The 22,113-nt window shown below is 44.6% G+C and overlaps 2 protein-coding genes across 6 annotated transcripts in view; one reads left to right on the top strand and one right to left on the bottom strand.

The window, feature by feature from the left end:
- Positions 1-22,113, top strand: part of skap2 (src kinase associated phosphoprotein 2) — a 40,354-nt gene that overhangs the window by 12,945 nt on the left and 5,296 nt on the right. The window contains exons 11-12 of one of the 3 annotated variants that reach the window (XM_061819382.1): positions 58-160; positions 9,417-9,459. In XM_061819382.1, the coding sequence (XP_061675366.1) occupies positions 58-150 (93 nt within the window). In that variant the 3' untranslated portion in view covers positions 151-160; positions 9,417-9,459. Of the gene's footprint in view, positions 1-57; positions 161-9,416; positions 9,460-14,035; positions 14,223-22,113 lie in introns of those variants that run through there. The other 2 variants (XM_061819381.1, XM_061819379.1) reach the window with 2 other exon arrangements.
- Positions 14,966-20,222, bottom strand: snx10b (sorting nexin 10b). Of its 3 annotated transcripts, none has more exons than XM_061819386.1 (6): positions 20,096-20,222; positions 19,817-19,903; positions 19,648-19,748; positions 19,450-19,551; positions 17,452-17,661; positions 14,966-16,180 (listed from the first exon to the last, which is right to left on the bottom strand). In XM_061819386.1, the coding sequence occupies exons 2-6, from the start codon at positions 19,838-19,840 to the stop codon at positions 16,069-16,071; spliced, it is 549 nt and encodes a 182-aa protein (XP_061675370.1). In that variant the 5' UTR covers positions 19,841-19,903; positions 20,096-20,222; the 3' UTR covers positions 14,966-16,068. The 3 variants fall into 3 exon arrangements, with proteins under 3 accessions (XP_061675370.1, XP_061675369.1, XP_061675368.1); XM_061819385.1 differs by having other exon boundaries at positions 19,817-19,929; positions 20,096-20,210; XM_061819384.1 differs by lacking the exon at positions 20,096-20,222 and having other exon boundaries at positions 19,817-20,061.

Below are 22,113 nucleotides of genomic sequence, written 5' to 3' on the forward strand. Positions count from 1 at the left end.
TTGGCTTCTTCTGGTCATCCATCTTCGTAAATGATTTTTGCATCTGTCTTCCTTCAGGAGTACCAGAGCTACGGTTGGTGGGTTGGAGAGAAAAATGGAAATATCGGAATCGTGCCCAGAGACTACCTGCTGGAGCTCTACGCTTTATAAACGCGTCACTGTGAGTGGATCATAACTCGTAATAACTCTGTTTCCTTCAAAAGACTCATTAAAATAGACGGGTAATGCACCTCCAGAGCCGCTGTGGCCCATACAGAATTTCCCTGAATGGTTTATTCACACTGCCCTGGTTTGTCCTCGTCAAATGTACATCAGCGGGTCGGTTATTCCCAACTGGTCGGTCGAGACCCAACTTGGGAAAAAGTAAAATTACGGCAGGCCGTGGTTCCTCAGGTGACATAAACGCTACGAATTCTGCACAATGAACAAGTTGTTCCAGCGGCACACGGTTGTCGTTACGCAGTGCTTAGTATTATTTTGTGGCATATGTGTTTTTCACACACACATATAGATTACACATGTGCTTTTCATATCATAATTCCGATTGTTAGAACTGTTATGTTTGGATTTGTCCCTGTGCTTTTCCCCTAAAATGAAGACAAACGATAAATTTTGCACTTTCCTAAAAAGGAGACGTGGAATTTTGCGCTGTTTTGATATTCTATCGTAAGCGTCAGATTTATTATTCCCAGTTTCTTAATAAGGTGCTTTGCAACCTGCATAATTATGCTCAAAAGGTATTTTAAAAAAAAGTTGGTTGTGATAAAGTGACAATAAGAGCATTTATATCATGCCAAAGTGATATAAATGCTCTGCTTTTGTTGGGGGGTACTATGTATATCAGGGGTGCCCAAACTTTTTTTTTTTTTACCCCAAGATCTACTTCTCAAGCATCCAGCCTCTCCCGATCGATGGGGGAGTGACTTTTTTTTTTTTTTTTTTTTTTTTTTTAAGAATGACCAAGTCCCAAAGAGCTAGCCACTGCAAAAAATGCAACATAACATATTTATTTTAAAGTATATTGAGGATTCTTTATGTGTAAATGTACGTTTGCGTGTCTTGCATAACCCCATTAGCCAGTATTGCACAACATAGGGAACCATAAACGTTTTTTTCTCACTATCTGAGTCCACGTTGATGATTACTAAACACCGTATGGGTGAAAATGCACACCTGGACTATGTCACGCATGTCGGCGGATTCGTCCATCCGCGGTGAGAAACGCTCCCAATCTCTGATGTCCTTCCACACATCAGCCGTGGCTTCACCGTGCCGTGTGAGTGTAAATGATGAACTATATTGTGTGAAAAGTGACTGCTGTGCGACCGCCAGTTGAGATTTTAGTTCGTTCACTTTTCTCATTCTCAGTTTGCTTTTCGGCGGAATGTCGGCGTCGTATTTTCCATAAACAGTTTGAAAATGTCGCTCCACATTTCCCTTCTTTGGTATTACGATAGTACACCGGCAGATGAGGCAAACTCACTAAGAAAATGACATCGTGAAAAATAAGTCTGCCCCCCGTTCTGTATGAAAGTGAAAGTTTTTGTCTTCTTCTTCTTAACTCCAGCATCCATACTCACGTTTGAGAAGATTTCTTAAGCGAGGGGTTAAAATAGGGGGGAACTCGCTGACTAGAGTGTTTTCCTTCGTTGTTTGCACCTGCGCAGTAAGCTAAAGGTTAGAAAAGTATGGCTGTCTTCGCCGCCGCATGCCATCACGATCGACCCAAAGTGCCGGTCCATCACAATCGACGCATTGAGCGCCCCGATGTATGTAACATTTTAACCCTATATTTATACCACAAGGTGGCAATAGAGACCCCGTAAAGGTCATAGATCTAACCAAGTTGTGACCTTTGCCCCTTTCAGTGTTGTAGTTGGACATATTAATACTGTCAATATGAGATAGTTTGAGTTTCCAGATAAATACATATGTATCTATTTGTAATAAAGTGATTCATTCGTGCGGTCAGCACTTTCGTTGCGCGCTTCAAAGGGGTCGCGGCGTGTTTTATGGGGCCCGGGAGAGTTTCGCCGGGCAGCGGATCACGGCGTGCCAGATGGCCGGCTGGGCTGTGTGCCTGAGGTGCACTAATAAGGCAGACAGCCACGCCGATAGCACCGACGCTTATCGCCCTCCGAGGGGCCGTTTGACAGCAGGCGAGGCGGCGTTTGCTCGGCGTGTTCTCGCCGAGGTTAGGCACACACTGTACATATCATTTTACAGCCTTCCTGAGTGAAATAGAGAAGTTCTAGCGCAGTTGTTTTGGCGCGCAAAGAGGCCCCGCTCAAGGTTTTGTCAAGGTTGCGATAAAAGGGAAGAAGAAGGGGAAACGCCGTCTTTGCTCCAGCGTCCAAGGTTTGTTCCTTTTGAGTGATGAGCGAGTCTCCTGCCCTCTGGGTGACATTCAAAAGCGGACGTAAATCCTGCTCTTTACAGTACGGTGCGGCTGTAAAGCCTCCGCGCTGATTGGAGAGCTAATGAAGTGCCGTAATTATTGAATATAGTGCGTTATGGGGCGTGCGGAAATGTTTTGTTTAGGGCTAAAAGTGACCGCAGTGGAACAATGGGATATTTCATTTTAAATCTTTAAATCATCATTTTTTAAATCATCAAATGACATATGTGTGAAAACAGCCTGTCATGCAATCATTTAAGCCAACACTTTTATGTTTTGATACTTAAATATAAGGATCTGAAAGTGTCTCTCCTTGCTGCCTGGCTTGGTATTCACCCCCAGACTCCTCCTTTTACTGTCCGAATATGTTTGCCAGAGGCAGCGAAGGCTAAATATTGGCTTTTATTTTTATGTGACAATAATGGATTTCCTTAATGGATGTCAACTATACCCCCATCCCCCGTTTGGATGTAAACTGCCATATTCCGGGAATATACAGGTTCTTTTATTGCGATTTAACATCGAGATAAAATGCTTCCTAGATAAATGCCAGCACGTCATTAATCTGTAGCGCACTAAATTACTCTAATGATACCACAACAGCACCAATTAATACCTGGAACCGTAAAGATGTGCCTATATCACAGTTGGATATCTGATAAATGTACTCGATGGATTAGATGCTCTAGGATGATACTCTAGATTTTGGAGTCTAGAATATACTGTTGAAATATTTTTTGATAGATTTTATGGGATAATTGGGCAAGACTGGCTGAGAAAGATGACTGAAAGATGAATTATGATCTTTCAAGCTATCTCAACATCCAAAGTATTTTTGTACCTGCGTGAATAGCGAGATTAGCTTATATCTTATTAGCATATTGTCCCGCCTTCTCTCTATTTAGTAGAATGTTTGTAATCATAATAATTACTGTAAAATGTGTTTTTTCCCCAGATACTTGAACTTTTATCGATTTTGAGTTTAGTTTTCTTTGAAAAACAAATGCTAGTGTGACGTTATAATTAGTCCGCAGCAGACGTGCTGTGTTGGCGGAGTGCCGTTTCTGAAGGACGTCTGGCCAGTAGACGATCGCGTTACTGGAAATCAGCACAGTGTGAGACGACGTTTGGCCGCGATACTTTCTCACCGCGGTCGTGGAACGTCTTGCACATGCATCCTCTTGACCTCTCGCAACCCTCGAGGCTCCTACAAAGGGATAGCGGCGTGATGTACACCACTACGGAGACTCGTCCCGATCAAGCCGTCGGCTGTTTCCGTTCTGCGCTTTCACCGGGGTCGTCGTGACATACAGTAGATCAGGCATGCAGCTTCGCTGAGAGTTTCTGTCGGGAATAGCACCACAGCCTTATTTATGGGTCATCGTCTGGGATTTCACAGCAAATGCATTTCCTCTCCAACTGGCCTTTTGTCAGTGTTCCATTAAAGCCCCCTCTGTTGGTCCATATCCCTAAATGTCCACATAGACCTTTTTCAAGAGCAGGTCCATCTTTAATTGGGGTCAGGTTGTTTTCACATAAATCAACAGCACTTGACACGTCAAGGTATCAGCTGGCTGATGAGAGAATGCAGGGATTGCTTGTATAAAAAGTTTTATCATTAAAACCTCAGCATGTAATAATACATCTTAAATTGGATTATCATCTGTAGAATATTATCTCTGTCATTGTCGTTGCGTTTGTGCCAAATATACCATTTTGCTCAAAAAAAGTTCAATTTAGGTACCCACGCATGGTGGTGACAGCGTCGCATTTGATTTTTTTTTTTTTTTTTTCTTTACTTTAGCTGGACGTGGGGCCTTAGACTAGGTGGATGGAATTATGTTGTTATAATATTTCCAGCCTATAAGACGTGACTTTTTTCACACGCTTTCAGCCCTGCGGTTTATGCAGTGATGCGGCTAATTGGTGCATTTTTTTCTAATGGCCGCAAGGGGGGCATTCGAGGGAAAAAGGTCAGAGTGATACCGGTGGAATATATGTGCCGAGGAAGTGACTTTTACCGGTCCGACCCTGTTAGCGCTGCGCTAGCGGGTTACTGCCGTTTCTCGTGTGATTTTTTTTTTTTTTTTTTTTTTTTTTTTTTTTTTTTTACGGGCCCTGTTAGCGCGGTGCTAGCGTTAGCATTAGCGTGGCGGCAGCTAACTTTAACTTGGTCATCTTGACAAACACAACTTTTGGTGACAGTGGATTTCGGTCATTTACACCCAGAAAATGTTTTTGGATAATCCGCAATGATTTTGTGATTGCGGCCACATTGAAAATGTGTTTTATGACCCATTTATAATATTTCTCAAGACTCCTTCCACAACATCTTAAAACTCCTTTTGGAGCGTTTCCCCGTGAGCATCCAATACACTGCTTTTATGAACTTATGACATGATAATCCCTAGATCTCCATATTTCCAGATCCCAAATCCACTGCAGAGTTCAAAGCTTAACCACACTATGGAAGAACGCTCAAGACTTTGGCGTGTCCGGAGTTGTAAGACATGCAAATTGATCACCAGCCATCTCGCTCCCAAACGGCCTTTAACTCAATGATCCATGAATAAATTTTAAAAATAAAATAAAACTGTTCCTCTTAAACGTTACTGGATTGCCCTCCCTACCGTCATGATTCCATCTCACAGCTGTAGTATCTTTGAAAGCAATGGGGGAGGCTTGGAAAAAGTGTAAAGAAGCCTGGGGGAGAGGCGGGGAGGGGTTCATTTAAAGGCAAATTGTATCATATTTCTATGAAATAGGCTTCCCAATTTCAAGGGTCCTTCAAACGCAGTACACAAATATAGCCTTTTATTCTCGACGTTTGAAAGGACACGCAGCTGATATGTTTTGTGACTATGCATCTTCCATGTTCAAGTACGTTAATCAAGTACGTTAAACCTTCCATAAATGAAATGTAAGTTATTATTGATAACACTGGGGGACAAATGTGATGCAACTGAAATCTCCCAAGTGGGTACGACCGTCATATTTAACAAGGATTAAGTCAGCGGCTCCATAGACTGTTTTAGGCATGGCCCTGAAAATGGAGTTTTGGAGTCATTTCCCGAGCGGCCCCAAGTTTGTCATTCCGTTAGTTGAGTGAGTGACTGTAAATGCCATATGGCATTTATTTTGTTGGGGTTGTACAAGTCTGACTGACTTCCTGTCATCAGGTCAGTGGTTCGAGTCAATATAATAAAGCATTTTGATGTGTCGCTTTGGGACCCCTGAAGGGAAACAACGAAAATCAACAACAGCTTAGTTCAATAGTAACACGGTTTTCTTTTCATAAATGATACTGTACAAGCAATCAGTTATTGCTCCTTGACTACCGTTTCCCATTGGCTTTGGTTTCGACCTACAGATGAGGAGTTAGCTTTTGTGTAAAGTGGCTCATCTCCAGCATCTTAAACTCGTCCTGAACACGTCCTAAAAACGCACCGGGATGTTTTACGGAGGCTCCAGCATCCTAAACAAGTGTTGAAACCTGGTGTTGTTCACCTTGCAATACGGCTGTAAATCCTTCGCTCTAAAGGCTCCCAACAGCCTGGGCTATTTTCTTCTCTTTGTCTCAGTTCAGATTAGGATTGTTGACAGACTCGCGTCAGTTCTTAGCTGTGCATTTCCCTTGGCTGATCTAAATAACAGCTCAAGTAGGAAACGGCCTGACGTGAAATTTTTAGTGGGACAGGCTCCCAGACTGTTCGTAAAATCCAAAATGTGTCAAGATCGCCTCTTCTAAAACGCTCGCAGCCTCCCTCCTCCGTTTTGTTCTGTCACGTTTGCAACAAATGACTTCAGTTTGAGCTAAAACGCTCCGGATGAGGCTGTCGTTGACACCGTCCATAGACGGACTAACCGACTACCAACGGCATTCTGTTGTATTGAATTGCGGTCCACCACTGCGTCAACGCACAGTCGTTCATGCCTGCCTGCCGATGCATTGCTTATCTGACTTAACTTCAACATCCATAGTGGAAGTCCGAGTTCTGGTAAATTTGACAGGTTGTGCTCCAGTGTGCTTTCATATTTTGTATTTTTTATGGAGCGCATTTGTCATGCTCGGAAGAGCTATCTACTGACATGTGACTCGAGATAAATCAGTCTTCTGGACGTGACAGGTGTTTGTCCACCTGCTATAAACATCCCCTCCCCCCTTGCTCCACCTCCTCCCTGGTTATTTACTATAGCTCCAGCCTCCATCCTTTGACTGTGTTTACTCTCAGCCTGGGGCTCTAATATGAGGCCAGAGCTCTGATTTACTCTACTAGTTAGTGAGCTGAGTAACGATCCCGAGCCGGATGGTTTACAGTGTGATGCGACCGATGCTCTAAGTGTAATTACAAGCCTCTGGGCACTGTAGCAGCCCGACGCCTCGCTGCAGCTGACTGGTCGCCGTTCTCCACTACGCTAAGCACTGCCATCTTTCCTTCTCTTACTTCAGTCCACATACACCCGCGGTGACGTTCGTAGTGACCTCACAGTCTAGGTGAGCGCCACTCTTGATGTCAGCTCTTTTTAAACTCATTTTATTTTTTCACTCCACTGGAAGGATAGAGTTGCACAGCTTTTCCAGCCGCTAAAAAAAAAGCAGATCGCCGTCGTTACTCTCATTAAGTGTCCGCGTGGTGTTTATTCAAACACGGGCTGCCCGGCTAGCCTGAAGCTAATTTAGTGCGCCGCTTACGCGTGGCGCCGCACACAGCCGCGCTACATGTGTGAGGCAGGACATTTAACACGGCACCTCCTGTACTGTATTTCAACAATACAGGGCCTGATGTTTTAAGATGAATGGCAAATGGCCATTTTAACCGCTATATTTGATTTATTCCACTGGTCTTGGGTTCAGCCCGTTACTACTGCTGCCAAAATTTATGCCACTTGAAATTTCATCAATGGGCCTCTCGCTTTGACAAAATGAAGTCATCACAGAAAATGTTACCTTGCGCCGAAAGATGCGGTCTTTTAGATGTGGTCTGAGCAGACGCGTTTAGACAAGACCAATTTGTCACACGAGTCGGACGGATTTCAGAGGACAGACACTTGCCGTGTCTGCAAGCCCAGCTTGGCCCAGACTCCTCTGTGAACACTCACAGCGGAACTTGCGCTTGCACGAAAATCAAGAAGTCAGAATACCCAGAACTGAGATTTAGAGCCACAAATCTTAGGTGCAGATTTGCAGTTGTGCTCCTTTGCAAAAGCAGGTACAAACAGGGACTGTGAGGTACTTTGAGGTAATATTTCTGGTCGTGGTCATTGATCAAGCAGGTTTGTCTGGATGCTGCGTTAATTTACTCCAGTCTCCACTTTTTTTTCCCGCAGCGGACCGTTTTATTGCTGCCCTCTAACTCCTCACAAATATAATGTCTGCTGATTCATACTCATTCCGCTCTTGTACTTGAGTCCAATTTTGAAAGTACAGACTGAAATAGTAATAATAATTTAAAAAAAAATCTAAATGATTTTACTGTCAATTATTTACAATACCCGTATTGATAAATTGGCAGTTAAATCCTTTTTGTAGCCGACCAAATTAAACATTTCTCTCAAGTGCATGGATGGGGAATTGGTTGCTTCTCCCAAATTATTCCCATCATCGTTTATGCTCTGAGATTTACATTCCTCCATGTTGCTCCCGTTCCAAGAGATCAATCAATATTTTTTTTTTTTTTTTTACACTTTGTTGAAGTTGAAAAAAGTAATGATCTTATTTTTGACAAATTATGAGACAAAAGACAGGTATCTGTTTTCTATGTATGTAGTAAAGTAAGTAGTAAATGTAGCTTGCAAAAGTTCAAATGTTTTTCGGGGAGATAAGTAAAGAGCAGATACCTGAAAAATCTATTTGAGTACAGTAGCAAAGTATTTGCATGCACAGCATACTTAATACTGAGTTAAATACAAGAGCCCTGCAGTTTGTTTGCGGGTTTCAGTGTTCGGACTGATTAGTAAAGGCAGAGTGGATGTCACGGTCTGGCCGTGGTGCTATTTTGAAGCAGAGAAAAACAAAACGCCCCAAACCATGGCAAGTGTGAGCCGAGCCGGGACAAAACTTGCACTTCCGCATCCTCACTTGTTACGCTACGTGCCGAGTTCACAGAACCGAATCCATCCATCCATTATCTACCGCTATTCCGGGTAGATTCGCGGGGGAAGTACCTTCGGCAGGGATACCCAGACTTCCCTTTCTCCAGCCACTTCTTCCAGCTCTTAAGGAAGAGTTCCCAAGCCAGCCGAGAGACATAATCTCTCCAGCGTGTCCTGGGTCGTCCTCGGGGTCTCTTTCCAGTGGGAGATGCCCGGAACACCTCACCAGGGAGACGTCCGGGAGGCGTCCGAATCAGATTCCCCAGTCACCTCATACTGCTGCTCTCAATGCGGAGGAGCAGCGGCTCACGGCTGATCCCCTCCCGGATGACCGAGCTTCTCACCCTATCTCTAAGGGAGAGCCCGGACACCCTGCGGAGGAAACTCATTTCGGCCGCTTGTATGCGGGATCTTGTTCTTTTAGTCACGACCTACAGCTCATGCCCATTGGTGAGGGTAGGAACGTAAATCGACTGGTAAATTGAGAGCTTAGCCTTCCGACTTAGCTCCCTCTTTACCACACCGGACCGATACAAAGTCCGCATCACTGCCGATCCGTTTTGTCGATCTACTGCTCCAGTCTTCCCTCACTCGTGAACAAGACCCCAAGATACTTGAACTCCTCCACTTGGGGAAGGATCTCATCCCCGACCTGGAGAGGGCACGCCCCCCCCTTTTCCAACTGAGGACTGTAGTCGGAGGTGCTGAATTTCATCCCAGCCACTTCACACTCGGCTGAGAATCCGCTTTTCGAAAACTTGTTTGGCGTCGGCCGTCACGATACAGTCAAAGTACATCAAGGAATGTGACGCGGACCTATTAAGTCACTATTACTGATAATTTGGTGAATTTAGGATCCTCATTAGGTCATGCGTGTGTTGGATGAAGAGCAGGTGGGTAATTGAAGTAATTTGTGGCTATGCAGACAGTGGCATGATGGATGGGCGCCGGGGAAGACAAGCTGAGCTGGCCACTGGATCTACTGCGGAGTAAGGAGAATTTAGGCTCGCCATAAAAGATTTCTCCTTGCCTCTTATTTCACCCGGACATTTTTATGTTTTTTTTATTTTCTACCTCATTGCAGCCGTGAGCTGCTTGCTGATTTACACACGCTGGCAGCCAAGCGCCGAGGCCTCCGGAGACGGTGCCCTCTAACACCTCCATTCTCTCCCCCCCCCCACCCCCCCATCGCCTTCCTGCAGCCTCTCTCGTCCTCTCGCTGTCTCAACATTTACTGAAGTGGCTCTGAGCGAACGAGCTCCACCTCTACCCGTTGCTCATCTCTAACAAGACATTAGTCGGGAGGGGGTGTTATTCACAGCGGAGGGGATGTTCCCCCGTGTCACGACACAAATAAGGATGAGTAGAAGCCGTCACAGACACTGATGCTATTTTACAATGCTCGTGTTTCACAGCACGTCTTCAAGTGCTGTTTGGGATCTCGGCGGCCTTTTAATGCGTGAACGAGCGCTCGCGTAATGCTGCTGTGCACTTTTTACGCTTCTGCTCGTTTTGTTTTGTCCCCCCCCCACCCTCCAAATTAAGCGAGGTCAAAGATTCATTGAGCGCAATGGGCGGCTTTATCAAAATAGTGTGAAAAGTGATGAGAAAAGCAAGTTAGAAAGGTGTGAAGTCCGAAAGGCGCTCATGGAAAGAGAACGGAATAACTATTACGACAAGCTACTGTACCGAGTTTTGCGCTATTTATAAACATAAAATACCATTTTTTAATTTTACAACATTTTCGTGTTTGGGATAGAATCCTTTAAAGTGTCCGGTCACATCGCCAGATGCTCGAGGATCGCTTGTTATATGCTGCCATGCGTAAATAAGCCTCGTCGTCCTAAATTCTTTTATTTGGCGCGCAGGCTCGGTGACCGCCATCTGTCAGAATTCGCATGCTACGAAATGCGTTTCGGTGAATAGTTTGGAAAGTATAAATAGTAAAGAACGGTGAGTACAGCCACGCTGTCTCGATGCAAGGTTCTTCTCATCCATCATCGGGTTCTCCAAAGACTTTTCCCCCTTTGGCTGCCGACTTAGGGGCAACAGTGACGGTATGTTAGTTATCCTCATTTCCTCACAGGCCGACGTGCTGATGGTGCCGTCGCTGATCAGCCGTGAGTGCAGGCGACAAGGTGCCGTGGGATCTAATTACTGCATCCATGCGCCATTCAAACAACGCTGCCGGGGAAATAGTACAGATTACAACTGCGTAGATGGAGGGTAAAGTCAATTTATCTCAACTAAACGACTCGAAGAGGATCGAGACGGACCCAAGTTTTACATACATTCTATATTTCACCGTCAGACTAAATCTTTCCTGTTTTAGGTCACTTGGGATTTGGAAAAAGAAGTAATTTGACAAATGAAATCAAATGATAGGTCTTTTGACAACATTTCAGTGAATAAGAGAGAGTTGTGGATGCAGTAAATCTGAAGGAATGCTTTTTACCTCATGGAAATGGGAAGAGAAATCAGACAAGAGACCAGGAAGAGAAGTGAGCGGTTGCACAGTTTGGTTCATCCTTGGGTGCAATTTCCAAATGCCTTAATGCGCCGTGTGCGTCCGTTCCAACAATACAAAAGTATAAACAACTTTAAAAACTGTTCGTCTATTATAGCAGCCGTGAAGAGGGAGACCGGTTCTGTGTCCCAGAGATGAACGGGCTTAGGTCCGAAATGTACGTATCATTCCGAGAACAAAAGTAAAAAACCTTGTGAAGATGCTTGCTGAAGATAGTAAGGACGTCATTGTCCACAATGAAATGACTTGTTTGTTCAAGTCTTTGAAACAGGATGTTCATTAGCCCAATTTTCATTCTTGGTGTTACGCCAAATAGACTTTATTTAAAGGTAAAGCGACATGGTTGTTTTTGTGTCTTTGTTGTTTTTCTATGTTTAGTTTGATTGTAAACTTCAGCTGGGAGTGGCAGTAAACAGCTTGGAGCCTTTTTTTTTTTTTTTTTTTTTTTTTAAATTAATTCTTCATTGTCTGACAAACTGCTGTTTGTGGTGTAGTAGGTTGAATTGACTCCCGATTGATGTTGGACTGTCCCGTCTTAAATTTTGGTTTGCAAGTCAAAGCGGGGGGGGGGGAATCAACTCAACAGTTACTTGTTTCTCAAAAATTAGGAAGCGTTTTATTTCAAGGCAGCAGTTTTAGATAGTTAAACTTTTTGTACAGCTGATGATGTCCGACACAAAGCCGTGTCCGGTGGCCGCCTCGCAACGGACCATTAACTCATCCCGGTCGAACCGTCGTGCAGATTTTTGCGGCCGACTGCGAGTCAAAAGGTCAGTTCCGGCATGAAATGCGAGATGGCGTGAAAAAATATTGCGAGCAGAGTGGAGCGTAATTAACAATTTAATTAATCTCGGACTTCCACACCATTTAGCTTGCTCCCGCCTGAATGGGACGGTTGCGGCTGGATAACAAAGCGACACATCAGTCTCGCCAACCCGGGTTATTATCATTTGGACTGCGAGCGTTTTATCCCTTCGTCATTCCTCTGCTCTCATCTCCTATCTATTGGCACATATTGACTGTTCCCGGGCAGCCTCAGTCACAGAGATTTAATATCGCAAGTCATGCTGAACTTCCACGGCTACTAATGGATTGTGTGTAATGTGGCGCTTAAAATGCATGAGCAGCCACTGATTTATCTGTAATTTGCCTCCACTGGAGCTTATCTCCCTCAACGCTTGCATTTGTTCTCGTCTCGGGAGCACAAGGGAGACGGTTACGTCGGCGTTTGGGCACAACAAGTGCTTCTCCCGCGCATAAAACGGATTTTCGCCCCTCGCTGATGACGGCGATAAGTTGAGGTTTGAGCTGCCGGCTTGAGAGACGGGCGGCGTCTCCCGGAGGCAAGAGTTCCATTTGTCTTCGTTCTTTTCCAGGCTGTCAAACCATAAGCGTGTTGATTGCAGTTTGCATCGCTTTGACATTTGCTATAGTGATAAAAGTGGGATTTTTAAAGGGGAAGTCCACTCATGGAAAATAGCAATCCATCAGATGGGTCTTGTCATTGGTACTGTAACTTTAAAATACAAATTTTCATCAGATATCATTTGAGATTGTTTATATCAGCAATTTTGAATGTCCCCTATCACTGACGTTTCGGGAGTGACATGTCATGTGCTTGGTTACGTTCCTACACAGTTATTGCCAGCGCTGATTTCTCGGATGAAGAAATGGAAGTATCGGTTGATCGGGAAGACAGAGGAATACGTCCGTATAGGTTTGAACCTGTGGCTGTAAATAACGATTCAATATTCAAATTCGGATGGTTCTTCGGACAGAGTTTTCCGCCGCCGAAGCTCCGCTAACGGCCTCCGCCGCCGCTGAAGCTCGGCTCGCGGCCTCCCATACAGATTTGAACATGTGCCTGTCAATAATGTTGAATATTCGGATGGTTCTTCAGACTGGAATGACACGGAGTCTGACTACTCGGTGGCCTACGCACGGGACATAGGTGCGTAGACAAACGCCCCTGGAGGTTCGGAGTCTGTAGCAAGCAGCCGCGGATGGTTCTTCGGACGGGAATGACGTGCAGTCTTAACGAGTGAGCTCCGACGGAGGCCGTTAGCCGAGCTTCTGCGGCCGGGGAGGCCGTTAGCCGTGCTTTGCTCGCTCGTCACACTCCGCGTCATTCCCATCCGAAGAACCATCCGAATATTCAACATTATTTACAGCCACAGGTTCAAATCTGTATGGACGTATGCCTCCGTCTTCCCGATCAACCGATACTTCTATATTCTTCATCAGATGTTAAATCAGAGAAATCAGCGCTGATAATAACTGTGTAGGAACCTGACCAAGCACATGACACGTCACATCCGCTCATGTGATTCCCAAAATGTCAGTGATTGGGAACATTCCAAATTGCCGATATAAACAACCTTAAATGATATCTGATTACCAATGACATGACCTATCTGATACATTATTATTTTCAATGAGTGGACTACCCCTTTAAATTTTGTTTGAATATTTGTGGTGTGGTCCTCGCCAGCTGCAGTCACATTGCATCTCCCCCCCCCCCCTCCATCCAAATTCCCTTTGACCTCTTGGGTGTCATGCGATATGAAGCAAGGAGCTGTTAGCAGATCGATGTTTCGGGTTTAAAGGTGTCCGTGTTGTCATGGCAGCGGGCGAGGCCACCTCGGCTCAAGGTTAACGGCCGAGGGGCCGCGGTCATACGCCATTAAAGGAAGTGGTCGATGCCGCTGGACAGGTCAGACTGACACCGGCAACGTTTTAATCGCTCAGACTTTAAGTAAAGAAACAAGCTCTTAACGCGGCGCAGATTTATTAGCCATCGCCGAGCCGTGCTGCGGATTGCGGAGTAATCTTGGTGTGATTTACTTGACCTAACCTAACATTATATCTTTAATTGCTGGCCGCAAAGTGCAATATGATGAAAAGAAATGGGGCACCCCCCCCCCCCCCCCCTGCATTAGCGAGCCCATCTTTTAAGAGCCTATAGTCATGAGTTTCCTATCAGAAACGGCAATAACACCTCCATCCATTTTCCATAGCGCTTTTCCTGTTCAGGGTCACGCGGAGCCGAAGCCCATCCCGGCCGACTTCAGGCGAAAGGCCGACTCCATCCTGGACTAGTTGCTCGTTCATCATAATGCAGTAATTTTCCTATGATTGCTTCTTTTTTTTTAACCTCAGGTCATGATACCTGTAGTCTCTTCTTTTGCACTTTGTTACAACAGTTTTTTTTTTTAGTTTTTTTTTTTTTTTTAAATAGCTGATGAATAAAGTTGAGTTGTCATGTTTTATGGCGGAGTAAGTATGGAGTAAAATTGTTCGCTACAAAACGTACAATTTTTAGTGAATCTCTGACTCTATTGGCTCTCTTTTTATAGACTGCGCATCTGTGGCAGAGCACAAAAAATATGGCAAAGCGCGACATTTGTGGAAGTGCGAGGTTCGCCGGCGATGTTTGGCGCCAAGATGGGCATGCTGCCGCAGCAAAGCCCTTCGGGGTGACCTGCAATGGACTGGCATCCACCCAAAAAAATACTTTCCAGTTGCACATGATTAAAATGTGGTTAAAAAAAAGTTTCCTCAAAATCGAATATTTAAAAAAATTTAATGATTTTTAATCATGTGCAACCGATTAACACATTTGAATTGTGTAAACTCGAAGGAGTTCCTCATTGCAGTCCGAGGTGTAGTCAGCCATTAGCCCGAAGTTTACTTGGGTGTGCTTCAGCTCACCCATGACCCAGAAGAGGAAGAAAAAGTGCATCTCCAAATGTTCAGTTGTTTTTCCTCTGACCCAAAAAAAAAAAAAAAAAAAAAAAAACAAGCTAAATACTATCTATGAAGAATACAAAAAAAACATTTGTATACTTGGGCAATGTAACAAAATGAAAAGTTGTCGATAAACAGAACGGATGATGTGCTGGAAATTATTTTTCATGTTTGTTGCCAAGAAATAAGAACAAAGTGACTCAAACTACTATTTTAATTTATGTATTTACCAATACGATGGACACATTAAATGTGACAAATCCTTATCTACAAGCATCAAGAACAGGATAACTCACTTAAAGGTTTGGGGAAACGTACTCACACAGACATATTTTGTCTTTACATCACTTGCATGTGTCAGTTCACGAGTGTGCAGAGTACATATTTCAAACATATATCATATTCTTCTCACATTAAAAAAAAAAAAAAAACCTTAGTGGACGTGCACAAGCAGATTTTCCATCCTCTCATCTTCACACATCCTTCGTTTAATTGAAGTTGTAAAGGCTGTTGTTCCACCCGCCGTGCTCTAAGGTGATGACCACCCCCAGCCCCTGCCCCCCCCCCTCCTTTCCCGTTTCTTCCATCATTCTTTGTCTCTTCCTGCTCTGAATCTATAATGAGCGCAGCGCTTATCTCATTAGCTGTGCAGATATGTCGCCCGAGCTTCGTTACCTCTGCATGAGAACGTCGACGCTCACTGTAGGAGCGCCTAGGCATGAAATATTACTTACTGTATGCAGAGAGTACACTATATGGAGAGGGACGAGGTGCTTATGCAAATTCTAGAGGGACAGCGATGCCTGCCTGTCCCCCACCCCCACCCGTGTCCCCCCGCCCTCGAAGACAGGGGCCGGTCCACAGTGACACAACTGCCCCCTCCCCATGTCTAAAAATTCTGCACCAACTTAGCTCGGTGCACATGACAGGCTCGTCACACCTTATTAATAAAAGCAGTCGCTGAGAGACGCGTGTTGACATATCTGGAAGTCAGCCCGATGGCTGACTATGATATGCGATTTATGAAAGACAGTAAATATAGATAACGTGCAGCATGCTGTCGGTATAAACACAAAACAGATGGATGTTTCAACACTGCCACCTTCTGGAACGACGTTTCTACCAGAGTAAACGAGATTGAATACGGGGGCTGATTATTATTCAGCGTAATAACAACATATTAAAAATGTCCATAATGACAAAAAAACGGTATCAGGTTAAAAAAAGGGCACAGGGCGAACATTTGAAAATGCAGGAAGGTCAACTCCCAATATTTCCACTTGTGATGATGATGATGATGTCGTCATGAAGAAGAGCAGATGCTTTGCTCCTGCTCAGTTCCCACGTGATCATCTGAAGCTTTGTTTAGCGCGACGTTTTCTTGAATCTGCCACTCGGGATCTTTGCATTCACAGCTAGAAACGCAAATGAAAGAGAAATTGCATTTAATTTGCTAATGTCGATGGTGGATTGGATGTGAAGTTTGAAACCAGTTTTTGAATTAAATATTGAGGTTATTGTAAAAGTTAGGGGGAGAGCGATTGTTTTGATCGCTTTGTAGCAGGATTACGCAAATGCCACACAACAAATTTCCATTTAAATTTTGCGAGAAGGGCGTCACTGATGGTGAAGTGGTACGTTGGCCTCGCTTGGGTGCAAGGGTTCTGGGTTCAGTTCCTACTTAGTGAGAGTTTATGATTCTCTGTGTCTAAACTACTGAACCAGACTGGCAACCTAAAACCAAGGTCTGTAAAAAAAAAATTGATTTTTGAGAGGGTGCCATTATGCCTTTCATGTGGTTTCACCGTGATTACGAAAACTCTGATGGCGATCATAACTATGATGTGGCATGTCAGGAAAAAGACCGGAACACCCGACCCTCGAGGCATCTCTGGTGCCAGTCTGACAACCCCCCCCCCCCCAGGGAAAAAAAAAAAAAAAAAGAGTAAAAACAGATCCCCCAAAATATTTCTACTTTAGCATAATGCACTGGTGTCAAAAATATGGCCCGCGGGCCAGAACAGGCCCGTCAGAGGGTCCCATCTGGGCGGTGGGAATGGAAAACACGTTCTCTGCTGTTTTTCGATAAAAGTAACTTTTGTGGCCATTTCTGTCCACTGGAAATCATTCAACAACGAATGAATGAATGTGAATACTTTCCAAAAGTACTTGTAATTCCATCCATCCATTTTCTTAGCCGTTTATCCTCACAAGGGTCATGGGGAGTGCTGGAGCCTATCCCAGCTTTCAAAGGGCAGGAGGCGGGGTACACCCTGAACTGGTTGCCAGCCAATCGCGGGGCACATAGAGACAAACAGCCACACTCACAATCACATCTTGGGCCAATTTAGAGTGTCCAATTAACGTTGCATGTTTTTGGGATGTGGGAGGAAACCGGAGTGCCCAGAGGAAACCCACGCAGGCATGGGGAGAACATGCAAACTCCACACAGAGTGGGTCCGGGATCGAACCCGGGACCTCAGAACTGTGAGGCCAACACTTTACCAGCTGATCCACCATGCCGCTGTACTTGTAATTATTGTAACCAAAACGAAGGGAAAAAATTGTAATAACTAATTTATGGCTTTTTAAGTCTCAAATATTGTTCAGGCCGTGTGAGATCTAACTGGGGTAAATGTAGCCTGTGACCTAAAATGCGTTCGACACACCTGGAAGAATGTAATACCTGTCCGAATCCGAGTCCCCGGACACGCTCTGGTCCTTCTGCAGGGCCTCTCGGGATAGAAACCTCCTGATGCCGCAGCACTGCACCGCCTGGGCCACGGAGTAGCGGGTCCTTCCCGCGGCGCAGGCCTCCATCTTGGCTATGCTGAGCTGCGACTGCAGGAAAAGGTGCAGGCAGCTGTCGGACAGCAGCAGGGGACTCTGGAGGGTCCTAGATGATGGGATCGTAGCATTTTTGCAAAGTCCGTCGCCCGTTTAATAAGAGCACACACGCCCCCCCCCCCAAAAAAAAAAAAAAGGAAAATGACTTTCATTCATCTAAAGTACATTTTTATGAGTTGAAACCTATTCTGTTCCTTTCGACGGAAATTCAATTTTACTCCTCTCAAACCAAATCAGAAGCAATATTTTGACTTGAAGAAATTCAGACATGACACTGAATCATATTTAATTATTTAGGAGCCCATATTAAAAACCCAGGCATGGGGGCCCTCTGCTACTGTGTGCTTCAAATTTTTTGAATATTAATATTTATTGTAGGCACGCTGGGAAATGTTTGCCTCACAGTTCTGAAGACCCGGGTTCAATCCCAGCCCTCCTTGTGTGGAGTTTGCATGTTCCCACCATGTCTGCGGGGGTTTCCTCCAGGCACTCCGGTTTCCTCCCACGTCCCAAAAACATGCAGCATTAATTAGACACTAAATTGTCCCTAGGTGTGATTGCGAGTGTGTCCGTTTGTCTCTTTGTGCCCTGCGATTGGCTGGCAACCAGTTCAGGGCGTACCCCGCCTCCTGCCCGTTGACAGCTGGGATAGGCTCCAGCTCTCCCGTGACCCTTGTGAGGTGAGGATAAGCGGCAAAGAAAATGAATGGATGGATATTTATTGCGATTAAGAAAATGTGAATTTGGAAAAAAAAATCTCCTATTTCCTGAGCTAGTTAGTCTTAAAATTCTTCTTGAGGTTTAAGATCAACCAAGTGAATCATCTCAATGCTTTTATTGTAATTGAGGCAAACATTAAGGAACATTTTATATAGTTTACCGTTTCGACGATTTTAATATACATGATGAAAAGCGTCACTCGTAATGCATCTGCCCTGACTTACACTGACAGCAGCGCTACTGCTACCGGCAAGAGCATCTGGCTCTTGCTGTTTTCATATTTTTGATTAAAACTTCTTCTCGCGTTCTTCTCAGATTTGTTTTGCTCATTCCTACCCTGCCTCTTCCTCAATCCACTCCAATTCTAAAGTTTGAACTAAATCGTGAATATAATTTGAGACACAAATGCATCTAGCGCAGGTGTGCTCAATACTATTCAGTTTCTGGCATTCTGCAATGTGACTCCATGACTGAGGGATGACTGGTTGTTACATCCAATGGCACAATTCATATACGTACTATAAAAAAATGAAAAGAAGCCACTAGTTTCTCTAACAACGACCGCTACTCTCGCCACACTCTCCTTTTACTAGTTTACCTTACCCCCCTCCCCCCCTTAAAGACATACACTCATAATTACAAATGTTACAGTAGTTACACAGCCCATCAATGTGTTTTATAATGACAGCGTCCACCACCGCCGGTTTAGTTAGCAACACAGTCCTGGCAACGTAGAGCAAAGACAAACTAGACGTGCTGCTTGTGTTTACTTTCGATATTAATGGCGAAAGTTAAAAAAAGAAAGATGCGATGACGAATAATCGAAGAAAAAGTGGTTAAACCGGACGAGATTTTCTCTTTTCCGAGTGGGAAAGGTCTGGTCTGAAGCCAAAGTAGAAAGTGCAGGATGAGATGGTGTGTCATTTCAAAATTCTATCTTTGTGCACAATACAGTGCACAAAAAGCTATTTCTATATTTTAGATGTAGGAGGCAACATACACAACACCTTAAAACAGTTTGGGAGTTTGGGACAGGCTGATTGCTTGAAAAGTAGATCTCAGGGTAAAAAAGTCTGGTCAATATTTTTTCAGCGCAGTTTTGTAACAAGCTTCTTACTGTTCCAAGAAGCTCTGGAGTCCCGCCATGCGCTCAGAGATCTGCTGGGCATTGTTCAGGCTGAAGAAGGGGTTCTTCGGGGGCAGCTGCGGTAGTTGCGTCCTGCCAAACGATAATTTGGAAAAATCAAAACAACCCCAAAGCCACCGCCGGACCCGGCGCGGTCAGATTTTCGGGATCGGGATTATTTCCGCTCACATCAGCATGGAGTTGGCTCGCAGCCTTTGTCGGAGCCACACAAACTCTCTGAACCGCCTTCGCACTCGTGAGATCTTCTTGGTGAAGAACACGCTGTCCGTCTGAAAGACATAAATCAATTATTGACGTAAAATATTTAGTGGTTTAAAAAAAAACCAGTTTTACTTACATGTAAACAAATTTCATAGTCCATGTAGGCGTGCCAAAAGTCATTCTTTTGGATGCGTGGGTCTCGAACCCACACGCTGATGACCTGCTGCATGGAGGGCTGAAACTGTAAGACTGGCCGGGAGGGAAATAGGAAGCTTTTTTTTTTTTTTTTTTTTCCTTCTCGGTAGACAAGAGGAAGTTACATGACACGTTTCGGAAAATCCGGAGAAGTGTTTATCATCGCTCGGTTCCTTGTCAGGCGTAGTGAAAAGTTTTAAAAGATTGTCGTCAGCCTTACCTGATTATCATCGGGAATGTCAGTTGCTTTTTCTGGCGGCGGCAGCGGCACGTGACCGTGTGTTTGTTTGCAGAGGTATGCGAGATAGTGCTGCACTTAGCAGTGAGCTGGAGGGTTTTATGTTCCGATATACTGTTTAAGGAAAAGGGGTGGGGGAGGGGGGGGGGAGAGCAAAGGTTTGAAAACAGTGCAGTCACAAGACGTCCACAGGCCCCTCCTATTTGCTTGCCCCTCCGGTGCTGCTGTGGCAAAACAAGGCCCAAACGCATTCTTTGACATCATAAAATACTTCGTCGTGTAATTGTTTCTTTCAGTGATTACATTTGTAACGGGTACTTTTGCCACATCAGTTTATTTTCTTGACAAAACTTCTGGCCTCACAATACCGACGTCCCGGGTTCGATCCCAGACCAGCCTGTGTGGAGTTTGCATCTGTGGGGTTTTCTCCAGGCACTCCGGTTTACCCCAACATCCCAAAAACATGCACATTACCATAATTTCCAACCTACAGAGCGCACCTGATTATAAGCCTCAACCAGTACATTTGAAAAATACTTGACCCCTCCGTACAGGGCACTTAACCACGCCTCCTGAAGTGACGTCACGCCACGTGCGCTCACGTAAGACAAACAGTAAAAATGGCAAATACAATACAATACATTCTGAACTGAGACAGACTCCATGCTTCTGATTTCATTCAATCATTCACGCGTAGCAATGTTATGCTAGCAGAGAACGTCTCATTCATTTTTACGAGACGTGTATTGAAAATCAAATAAAGGGCATATCTTCGTGCAAACACAGTCTGGTTAAGCTTCGGTCGCGAGCCAGCAAGAAATCCATACGTTTGTGCAGTCCGATCTTCGCTAAATATCGCTCAACAAAGAATAAGTGTGTCAATCGTTCACACGTAGCGGTGTTATGCTAGCGGAGAACGTCTCATTAATTTATACGAGACATGTATTGAAAATCAAATAGAGGGCATACCTTCGTGCAAACATATGTGTTCCGGTTGATATGAGATGGATTTAGTTGATGATGCGGTCTTCCACAAAGTTTGATCCATCGAAGGCATTTTTCGTACTGGGTCTTCGGTTTTGGAAAGGGTACGAATCGAACTCCACCAACTAGCCTTTCAGGATACCTGTCGTCACTATTACAAAGTCCGTGACTACACCTCTTAACCATATTTTTTGTTAAATAACCCAAATACGCGATAAAATGCTAACTAAACCTATACTGGACCATTCAATGTTGTCAGAGAAAATGGCGGGAGCAAAAACGGGCTTTGGTCTATGCAGATCTCTGGCCTCTGATTGGTCAGTGACGCGGATTGCGCAATATCCACGGAGGGGTCAAATAATTAATACTCGGGGTCACTGACGGTGTAGTGGTACACACGCCTGCCTTTGGTTCGGGCAGCGCGGGATCGATTCCCGCTCAGTGATGGTGTCGATATCTGCCCTGTGACTGACTGGCGACCAGTTCAGGGTGTCGTCCGGCTTTCGCCCGAAGCGAGCTGGGATAGGCTCCATCTTTCCTGTGACCCTTGTGAGGATAAGCAGCTAAGAAAATGGATGGATGGAATTACAAGTACTTTTTAAAAATATTCACAGTCATTCATTCATTGTTGGAAATTTTCCAGTGGACAGAAGCACTTTGGATAGTCACATGATATAAATAATCCTATAATATTTGGTACATACATAAGCCGCACCTATGCAAAAGCCGCAAGTGCCCACATTGAAAGAGTTTACAAAGTTTTACACGGTAGGACAGGACTAACAGGGCCGGTTTAAAAAAACACACCTAAATCACTGAGATGCGACAGTAACACAGCAGTAATGCGCTAGTACGGCGCTAATATGGCGCTGATGCGCTAGCGTGGCACTGACAGGGCCAGTTAAAAAAAAAATTACTGGTAAAAATCACTGAGACACAGCAGTAACACAGTAGCAACAAGCTAGCGCAGTGCAAACAGAGCCGGTTAAAAAAAAAAAAACACAAAAAGCGTACCG

The sequence above is a fragment of the Syngnathoides biaculeatus genome, chromosome 5 (genome assembly GCF_019802595.1).
Source record: "Syngnathoides biaculeatus isolate LvHL_M chromosome 5, ASM1980259v1, whole genome shotgun sequence".
In the NCBI taxonomy this organism is placed as follows: Eukaryota; Metazoa; Chordata; class Actinopteri; order Syngnathiformes; family Syngnathidae; genus Syngnathoides; species Syngnathoides biaculeatus.